This window comes from Rhamphochromis longiceps, linkage group LG20, assembly GCF_057381845.1.
Source record: "Rhamphochromis longiceps isolate RC_006_pf linkage group LG20, R_longiceps_female_GT1.1, whole genome shotgun sequence".
Taxonomy (NCBI): Eukaryota; Metazoa; Chordata; class Actinopteri; order Cichliformes; family Cichlidae; genus Rhamphochromis; species Rhamphochromis longiceps.
In genome coordinates, this window is record NC_140576.1 from 7,477,584 (window position 1) to 7,488,522 (window position 10,939).

The window sequence follows — 10,939 nt, forward strand, 5'->3', positions numbered from 1 at the left end:
ATCATATGATTAATACTGATACAGTAACAAAAGCATTAAGATCAATTATAAGACGCTGGTGGGGCTTTCAGCTTATCTTTTGAGAAAAAATCATTCCTACCGTTCTCTGTACATCATTTTGTATTATATCTTCATGCAGCAGTGTTTCTTAGATTTATAGATTTAAAGTATGCAAATCATTTATTAATGCAGTTTTCGCTACTCTCTTATATAACGTCAGTCAGATGTACACAACGCTTTGCCTGTGGCCGCTGAATCACCACCGCCTCACTCCACATATGACAAGACCATCCTAAGGACAAACTACGAGATAAGATGTGACAATGTGAAATGAAAAATATAGGAAGATAAGAAAAATTTCAATTAGTGCAACAACGGAAGGTGACAACAATGATTGCTCTTTGAGATCAGGGAGATAAATACAACATTGTGATTAATGGATATTTAAAAACATGTCATTGCATTCAAAGGCAAATCACAACACACAGCTTAAACCACAGTTTACACTGAGACACTCATGTGGATCTTCAGACTCATATAGTACCGAGACATTTTGGCGAGGGGAGTTGAAACTAACAAGACAGAGAACAGAGAACAGTGAAGACATGAGGAGGAAAGTGGAAAAGGCAATGCTACTAGGTGACATACCATGTTGGCAGCAGCTGTCGGGAAATGGTAGCAAGAATATCTCACACGTGTATGTCTGACCTGCTTGTCAAAGCTGAGACAAAGAGTGACAGAGAGAGACGGGGACAGTGAAATCTCTCTCTCGCTGTCTCACCCAGAGTGTGAGGCAGCGCATTCCTTTTTCAGCACTTGGCTCACTTCATCAGAAGGCCACAACCTGGGTTACAATTAGTGTGCAGCACAGACAAAGGACTCACTCACTCAGTGAAATGTTGTTTGCTTCGCTATACACTTGCGGCCACTTCATTAGTTACACCTTGATAGCACCAGGTTGAACCTCCTTTAGTCTTCAGAATCATTTTCATTTTTCATGGAGCAGATTAAATAAGACATTCTCACAAATGTTGGTCCAATGGATACAACAGTATAACACAGATGTCAGCTGCACCACCACCACTCATCAGACCTGGCAATATTTCTACAACTGTCCAATTTTGATGAGCCCAGGTGGAATATCGCCTCAGTTTCCTGTTCTTAGCTGACACTGCTGTTGCCCCCCTCTGCTTCAAGGTTTGCATTTTGTGGATTTAGAGATGCTCTTCTGTAACAAGTGGTTATTTGAGATACTGTTTCCTTCCTATCAGCTCGAAGCATCAACGAGGCATATTCGCCCACAGGGATGGACTGGCAATCTGTCATACTGGACATTTTCCCTGTGGGCCGACACACTTTTGGGCTGATCGATCGGCCTGAAGAGCCGCTGTGCTCTGGCAGCAGCCCATTTGTTCATTTTCATTACTGACACTGGATTGCCCAATCAGATCTCTTAATGCGACAGGCTACACCTCTGTTTGCTCAGGCAGCTTGTAGAAAAAGTTTAGTGTGGAAGAAGTGGCAAAAAATGGAGCCGAAAAGCTGAGAGGAAACAATAGTCAAATTAACCGACATGTTAGCTGCCAGTACTGCTGCACTGTGAACAGCCACAACTCCTCACACTCACAAGAGGCTGCTGCTGCTGCTAGCACCAGCTGTGGAGCAGTGAGGAAGATTAAATTAACATGGTAAGAAAATGATGGAGGAACATAATTAAAAAGGGAGAGGTTCAACAAATCAGGTAACACAAATGACTGATTTAACTATGAGCCACTGTTAATAGCTAAAGTGTAGCTTTTAATTATTGTCACACGCTGAGGTGTAACTAAGAAATGATCCAACAACAACTGTATCAACCTGATTAAACCCTGTTTCAATATCTATAATCCAACAAAAGGAGATAAATACAGAGTATGCGTACGCTTTATATATAATCAAGAGTCAAATCATAGACGTGAAGTTTCAAAGGTGAATAGCGCTACCACAGTGCTATCCAGCAGCTAGTTTGAGTAATCATGGTGGGACGATTTTTTTTTGTCCCAGTCTTGTCCTGTTCACCCAGAGAACTGGTGCTCACTGGATATTTTGTCTTTTTTGTACATTTCCCTGTAAACATAACTAAATGCATTGAGTTGCTGCCATTTGATTGGCTAATTAAATATTTGTATTGATGAGGAGTTAAACAGGTGTACCTAAAAAAGTGGACATGAATATATATATATATATATATATATATAGTTTTTTTGTTTGTTTGTTTTTTTTAATCAGAACTCCAGCACACTGAATTCCAACATGTAGAAAGCAAAGAGAAGCAACAAATCCTCACACGTGACTTCAGTGGAACAGTTATTCATTTTATGTCAAATTAAGTGAAAAACATTTAGCACAAGCTGTACTAAAAGCAGGGCGTCATCTTCACTGTCTTAAAAATTGTCAAACCAGTCCTCATGTATGCAATGCAAGCGGATACACTGCTCAGAAGCAAAGAGTGCCAATGTGTAACCACAGGAATCTAAGAGAACATCGGCTGTATCTTAGCCTGCAACAGAACAGCTTGTTCACCATAGCTATCGGAGTGCAGCGTGCCCTGTGCTTCAGCTCCAACAGATCAAGTGTTGTGATGTTATTTTGTTTTTGTTGTCGTACATTTGAGCTATCATTGTTGTCCTCATGATCTACCCCTTGCTCTCTGTCTCGCTCCCTCTGCTGTTCCTTCCAGCTCCATTAATGCACCCACTCTACTGGGAGACAGAAGGAATGTGCAAAAGTCAAAAAAGGACACTGAAAGAAAGATAGGCAGAATGGGGGGAAGTGGCACAGAGGAGCTATGAGGGATAAAAAAAACATGCGTGTGTACATGTGTGTGTGTCAGCATGTCTGTGGCATTAGGCTTGAACAGAGTGAGCATGTCCTAGCCAGAGGAGAGAAGTCGTTGAATCAACTGGTCGCAACCAAGGCCTTGTCGCCCTTGTCCTCATCTCTCCGTCTCCCTCTCTCTCTTTTTCCTCACTCTCTCCCTCAAAATCCCCTCCGCTCATTCAGCAATGCATATTACAAACAGGACATTTTACTTAATCCTGAATCTCTCCCCCTCCTCCCGGGCTTCTTTGTCAGGGCACCATTGTGAATTAGAATAACAGAACCGGCTTTAAAATAAAATTCTACATCAAGTGCATAGCGTTTGCAACCAGGAAATGGCAGGTGAGTCTGAACTAGAGTTAGTAGATATTTTCATTTGACAGACTTTCATAGTTTATAGTGAGCTTGTAATATGTGGGCTGGATATTCAAGGTTTGATGTGTGACATCTCCCATGAGATAAGACATACCACAAAGAGCATTTGCACCTTGTACTTGGTTTAGCCTGACATCTTTCTACTCAGTCATCCTCACTGCAAATGTCTGTGCAATACTAACAGCTGCACACACAAAATCAAACAAGCTTGTCACTCCAAATGTAACGCTCGTTTTCTGTACTTGGAAGCAGCGCTATCAGTGTCAGCATATTTGAAAAAAACAATTTTTTAAACGTGTGTGTGTTCAGAATGGAATGCCGTGTTTAGAGGCCGCTAATCCCAAGCAGGGACGGAAACAAATGTACCTCAAGCTTTAGCCTTCTATTTTTGCCTCCAGTATCCTCAGCACTTCAAGCATGCATCGTCCCAGGCTCTGGCTTGGGCAGCTAACACCTCATTACCATTCTGTAAAGCAGTTAACATCGCTGGACATGGATTTCCTCCAATGAGTAAGTCGGGGTCAGAGGTTCGTATAAACGGAGGATTCATGATCAGATGGCTGCTTCGGTTTCTTAAACTTTGGTGGTTTATGACACGAGCGACACGAGAGTGTGAATCCTACACAAGCAGGTGAAGTACATTTCGGTCATCTACTGAAATCTGAACAGAAGTTTATTTTTATTTTTGACAGTGAGTGCTCTTTTTGCTAAGGGGGTGTAGTGCTTTCGCTTGACAGACTGTAGTGATACATTTGATCCTGACTGATACTGCAGGAGGATTTCTCTAGGATCACTTGAACTCTTATGGCTCTAAGATATAAGGCAATGGTTCTAAACTACTAGCTAGGTGGTGACTAAAACAAACGTAAAACAAAAATAAAGTGTGTTAAGCTAAAGAGGGAGTGCATTTATAATCATCAAATGAGGCGTTTAATTTAGCAGATGTTCTTTTAGGATATAAATATATCTTCAGAAAAAAAGGGGAATTTTTGTCAGGTGAATACATTGAGCTTTCATATTTTAGACACTGAAGTTTTCTATTTTTTTTTTCTTTTTTAAGCTATTTAAACACACTTTATTACATCTAATGATCAAAAACATATGTGCATCAGTAAAAGGCACTAAAAAAAACTATCTCTGAAGTGAAATGAAGAATCTGGAAGTTTTATTCTCACAACACAGTCTGAGCAAGCAACTGAACACCTGTCACCAAAATTACGCAAGTTATAACTTACCAGGCTCCCAATTTCTTCATGTTTCAGTTTAGCAGTATTATTGAAGATATGACGACAGAACTAAAGTACCCACAGCATCACACGAAATGCTATTATAGTCTCTCAGCTCTATGAGTAAAGCTGATATAAGAAAAGAAAAGAAAAAACATGAGACTGAAACTCACATTCAGACTGCTTTCATTCCTTGGGTGTGTTTTCATCTGTATTCTGTGGTTGGTGGAGCAGCAACAAACTGGCAAAAAACCCTATGGTTTATCGGCTGCAAAAGCTCACTTAACCACCAAAACAGATTATTGAATCCAAAGTGCAAGGGCCTTAAGATGAAGCATCCGAAACATAAACCACTGGAAACAAAAATAAAATCCCTGATCTCTTTACAAGCTGAAATCCCAATTATTTGGTTCACTTCCCTTTTGTATTGATTATTTCACTTAGATGTACCATAAATGCTTCAACAGAGGGGTATTTTGTGCTTACCTTTATATTTGCATATTTCTGAGTACTGTAGTACTTGAGGCCCATGCATTTTCTAGCTTTAGGTCAGTTCTTCTTGGTAAAACAACTCTAGAGGTGTGCTAGACAAAGATGGTGCAGAAAGGTTCAACAGGAGGACAGATTTTACTGTTATGAGGTGCTTGTATCACAAAAACTGGTCTGTTTTCTACTGGATGCTAATGTTGTAGCACCTCAACCATGTTAAAGTCTAAACCATGCAAAACACTGAGCTACAGAAAAACTGAAAAGCCTCAGAGATCTAGGTTAATTCAACAATTGCTTGCAAGAGACTGCTCTGGGCTGAGACAGATGGAGTGACCCAGTTGGGGAGAGAAAAATCTCCATCGTCTTTGTCATCCCTCTGACTGTGTGACTCCTCTCTGTGTCCTCTGGAGCCGACCCCATCAGTCACCATGAAATGACACAAATTACCACGAGCTGTTAGTGTCAGTCACAATGAACTGTGAGGACTTTTTTTTCTTATTGTTTACATAGCAGCAGAACAACCAAACAAAAAAGCCAGCATGGCATAAGAAGCTGGAAAATTAAAGAAAAATAATCAACAAAGGAAAATAAAAGCAATGAAAAGGGGAAAAGGGGGTTCATATTCTTCCTATTCTGTTAGTAAATTTGTAATCTCCAAACTAAACAAGATCAGTGTACAGCCTTGACTTAGCTTTCCTGCTTGGCAACGTTTTAAGGACTTTACATCTAGTCATGCGGTACACGTCCCCCAACCTTGCTCTAATACTGACTTCCACATGATTCACATACTGTGCTGACTTTCACTGTTAAGTCACCAATGACACACAGCTGAGATGCAGATGGACACGTACCTGTTGTGCATTTTTCTGAAGCTTCACTTAAGAAACGCCTAATGGACTTGGTGCAGTCGTTTGTCATTAATGTCAAAATCAAAAGGAAAAATCATTTTCTTTCTTTGTTTCCTGCTTTCAGCAGAGCCTGCTAGTTTCCACCAAACAGCAGCTGATTACACACAAGAGGGGTACTGAGCTCGTCAAATACAGCATGTCTTTGTAAGACAGCACAGAAGTGTAAATTATACTAAAATATAGACAATGTAATTTATATAGCATCTGCGACTTCCCCAATAAGGAGCAACAAGTCAGAGTTTTGTAAAGTCATGTGCAAGTTACAGATGACTTTCTGGTCTGGGATCCTTAGAAGGAAAAAAGAACTAAAGGAAATCATTTAAAGCTTTTTTTTTGTATTCTTCTTGTTTTGTCTTATTGTTGATGTGTTTTCAGCTGCACAGGTTTGTATAGAAACAACCAGCTTTTCTTTAATTGTATATAACTGTGTGATTTCATCATGATTGTTGTTCAATTCTTTCTTATTATCAAATAACTTGTATAGAGGATTATTTTTATTTTATTTTAGTAATATGCCAAAATTTAATCAATGTTAATGCAACAACTGGGAGAAAAAACAATATGAGTGACATCACTATCAGATAAAACACACATTAACTCCCAGTGATGGTATCAAGATCTCTGTGTGATTCAAAAAACAAAATAAAAATAAAAAAACAGCTGTGAATTTAGGATATTCACCTTTTCAGATCATCAAACAAATTTTAATATTAGACAAAGATGACTCAAATAAATACAAACTGCATGGAAAATGCAGTTTTTAAATGATGATTTCATTTATTAAGGGGTCACATCAGAGGGTTTTAAGGCATGAACTGCCTTTTTAAGGCCATGCCAAAGCATCTCAGATTTCTGTCAGGACTTTGACTAGACCACTCTGAAATCTTCATTTCATTCTTTTTGAGTCCTTCACAGGTGGACTTGCTGCTGTGTTTGAGATCATTGTCCTGCACCAGAACCCAACTGTGCTTGAGCTTCAGGGGATAAACTAATGAGCAGGCCATCTACTGATCGGAAGGTTGGTGGTTCAATTCCTGGCTTCTCCTAGTCTGCATGGCAAATATCCTTGGGCAGGATACCAACCCCAAGTTGCTCTCTGATGCATCCATCCATGCAGTATGAATGTGTGTGTGAATATTAGTTAGAAAGCACTAAGAAAATGTGCTGGTGTAAATGGGTGAATGCACAAGTTGTGTAAAGCGCTTTGAGTACTCAGAAGAGGCTCTTGTCTCGTCAGTCCACGGAATTTTTTGCCAAAAGTCTTGAAAATCACCAAGATGTTTTGCGCAAAGGTGAGCCGAGCTTTTGTGTTTTTTTTGGGCAGCACTGGTTTTCTCCTTGCATCTCTTCCATGGATGCCATTTTTGCCCAGTCTCTTTATTCAATCATGAACTCTGACCTAAACTGAGACAATGAGGCCTACACTTCTGTAGAGTTTGTTCAGGGTTCTTTTGTGACCTCCTGAATGAGTCGTTGATGTGTTCCTGGAGTAATTTTGGTGTATCAGCTGGGAAGGGTCACCATTGTTCCAAGTTTTCTCCATTTGTAGATAATGGCTCTTCGCTGGAGTCCCAAAGCATTAGAAATGGCTTTATAAGGCTTTCCAGACTGACAGACATCAATAACTATTTTTGTCAGCTGTTCTTGAGTTTCTTTATATTGTGACATGGTGTGATGCTTTTGCTGGCCCAGGCTTGATTACTGCTTTTGTTGCAGTAATCAAGCCAGGATGTAGATTATGAAAATAAACTCTGCTTCCAAAAAAGAATCTGGTTAATCACAGTTAATTCGGAATTTAACAAGAGTGTAATTACTTTTTCACATTGGGCCAAGTTGCACAGTTTTTGTCCCCTCAAAAAATTAATAATTTAAAAACTGCATTGTGTATTTACTTGGGCTACATTGGTCTAATATTAAAACCTGTGACAAATATGCAAACAAACTAAATAACAAAGAAATAGGAAGGGACAAATACTTTTTCACTGCACTGTAAAAACTGTGCAAGTTGAGCTCTGTATGCAATTGTAACTGCTGGTGGTGATCCTTGTAAAGACAAGGGAAATTTCCCATGCTCCTTTTTGACTAGGCCAGCACATACATAGATGTTTATAGGGTATAATTCATCTCACATACCCAAAGATCGGAAATAGCATAAAAACCTCAAAATATGGGTTAGTATATCTGGAAATACTTTTTTACTCTGGGTCCAGCACTCACTCAGGAGAAAAACCTCCAAAACCGAGATTTCTACAAGTCATCGCAATAATAAAGGACAATTTACAACCCCAAATATCTACTATATATCAAAAGTAAAAGCAAACAAGAGTGCATCACATTTCAAGCTTTTTTCTGCTTTCCTTGGAAGCACTTAAAGGGTAAATGCCACAGAGTGGTACAAAGACACACACAGAGATTAAACACATGAGACAGGTGACGCTGACCCAACACAAACAAACTGAAACCCTTGAGGTAGGAGCCAGGTGGTAAGTGCTAGCAGGGTGGCGGAGAACCTTGAAACAGGCCCGAGAACAGCATCTAGAGGTCAGTACAGGGAGTACACCTGCACTCGGAGGAGACAAACAAACCTCCACAGCAGCTGGTTAAACAACACACGAGCACTCAAAAACCTCCGGCCTCTTATTTATAACCTCGCCCACACAGCAAAGAAGAAGACCCCGAGCAGGGAAGACGCAGCCACGCAGACAGACAGTAACAGCTGGTTACAGGCCACAGCGTTCAGGTTGGAGTTGGAGTAACACTGAGAGAGCTGGTTAGTGGTTACTGAATGTTTAACCTATAACAGGCCTATTCCACAGCAGTGATTTTAATATGAAAAGTAGATAAACACACGTGTTACTAATGATGTTAATGAAGGTTTGCACTATTTTGGTACAAATCCCTGTACCTATAATATCACTGGTAACTACTATTTTATGTGAAAATGTATGCTGTGAAAAAGTTTTCCATCGAAAAATAATGATTAGCATCCACTGCAGATTTGCAGTTCAACAAAATAATGTTCTGAATGAAAGCAAAGATCTTCTGTGCGAATGATTGCGATTTAATTTAAATTAATTCTTTGTTCAGTTCTTTAGTTCAGTTCAGCTGGCTTACACCAGATGATAAACAAATGCAGGCTGATCCAAGTAACTGAAATATTTGGTATTGATAGTGAAAAATTTCATTGGGCCCCGTTTCATCATCTTTACGTTGCTTTGACGAGTGACAAAGATGATGAAAATGCAACAAATGCATTTATTAAAAATTTTAAAATAATGTGTATGTAAGAGTTCAGGCTTTTCACAAATCACTTCTTTAGTAACAAATCTGCCTAAACTTGAGTTGCAAAGGCTACTATCGAGTATCAGCCCTTTGAAGAGGAGTAGTCTTCTAAGATGCTAATTTTGATTCATGAGTGACACTCATCCTGTGTCTGTGTGTCATCACACCATCAGTTTTAAGCTTATGTAACTGCACCCCCAGAACAAACAGCTAGGGAGGTTATCAGTGCCTCCTGAGCTTCTGATTCAAAGAATTCAAAATAATAATAATAATAATAATAATAATAATAATAATAATAATAATAATAATAATTTGTTTAACACACTTCAGTCGGCTATATACTGATCTTGAAAGAAAGTATCGATCCTATTGCGCTAATATCGATCCATACCAAAGGCACTGTTGGTATCTATACTATCAATACTTGGATCGAGCGGTTCACCTCTAGTACTTAAGTATGTTCAAAAATAAGACGTAGCCTATGCATTTATGAGCAGTGCTTATAAGCTTAACCTGTTTCTGTGTGATTAAATTATATCCAATTATTGACTGAGCTCAAACTCAAACGTCTTCTTGGTGACCCTCGAAGAGCAACACACTGCACTCCATGCAAACATCTGCTTAGGTCAAATAAATCTTCAAACTATTTAGACGATTTTGGAATCAAAATTGTGATACGTGCAGATTTAGGTAAAGTCACCCAGACCTATAACGTAGAACATAGCTAACATTATGAATTTGAGCTCTGACTGTATCTGAAACTGAAGTTTTATTGCGCGTGTGAATGCTGCTCGCCAAAGGGTAAAATAGTATTTACTCAGCTTGACACCATCAGGCGAAAAGTCCATTAGTCACTACTGTGCTAACTTCAGAGTTCAACCAATTCATTTCATTGTGGCATTCTGTCTGCTTCTTCATTTTGAGATTAAATAAATTACTAACAGGATATATTAACCAGGCTATTAACCAGAGAAAAAAAATAACTTAACGAATGTGGTGCTTTGTACCTTGTGGGTCGGGGTCGCTCAGCTTGTCCAGCCTGCGGTGTTGAACCTGTGAGTTGTCTCTCTGTCGGTGTCTCTGCGTATCCTCCTGGAGGTGTGGAGGGTTCCTGCCGGTTCCTGTTGACCGGGTCAGTAGCGCACGGTCCTCCTGGTGCTTCAATCTCAACTGATCCACAGGGGAGCGAGAACACGCAGCGGGCACGCGCACAGGGTAGCTGGGAATGAGAAGTGGGAAGGAAAAAAAAGATTCTCTGCGCAGCACTTGTCCACAATGGCTGTGGATGGTTTTAGTCCTTATAAGGATAATCAATCGATGAAATTTAGAATTGATTTTATTTTTCATGCACACAAGCAGTCGTCAAAAAAGAGAAATGAAATGCAAAACAAGCATTTAATGAAATACCTTCAATTAACATGAGAATTTATCTTTTTATTTCACAAGGCGATTTATAGATCGTATATAATACTAATCCCGATCTTTTCTCTCTCTCTCTCCCTTATCCCACTATGTGCTGTGGTAAGTCCCTTTCGTGATGTCATTTGAAAATTCATTTCCTCTTTAGGTCAGAGGTTGTAGAGGACCCAGCACGCATGCACACACCAACAGCAGCACTCCCCCCACACTTTGGTAAATGGCCTGCATTTGTATAGCGCTTTACTCAGTCCCTAAGGACCCCAAAGCGCTTTACACTACATTCAGTCATTCACCCATTAGTTTTCCCACTAAACGGTGAAAATATCACAAATGATAATAACAATAAAAAAAAACCTTTATTCCACAAACTGAAACAAGTAA

General features: G+C 39.5%; 1 protein-coding gene across 2 annotated transcripts in view; it reads right to left on the reverse strand.

Annotated features, from left to right (window-relative positions):
* LOC146644839 (pleckstrin homology domain-containing family G member 4B-like) overlaps positions 1-10,590 on the reverse strand; it is a 41,460-nt gene extending 30,870 nt beyond the window's left edge. The window contains exon 1 of one of the 2 annotated variants that reach the window (XR_014909025.1): positions 10,147-10,590. Coding sequence is in view for 1 of the 2 variants with exons in the window: in XM_085393600.1 (XP_085249726.1) it covers positions 10,147-10,486 (340 nt within the window). In the remaining variant the exon portion in view is untranslated. The remainder of the gene's footprint in view (positions 1-10,146) is intronic. The other variant, XM_085393600.1, reaches the window with a different exon arrangement.
* Between the last annotated feature and the right edge of the window lie 349 nt (positions 10,591-10,939).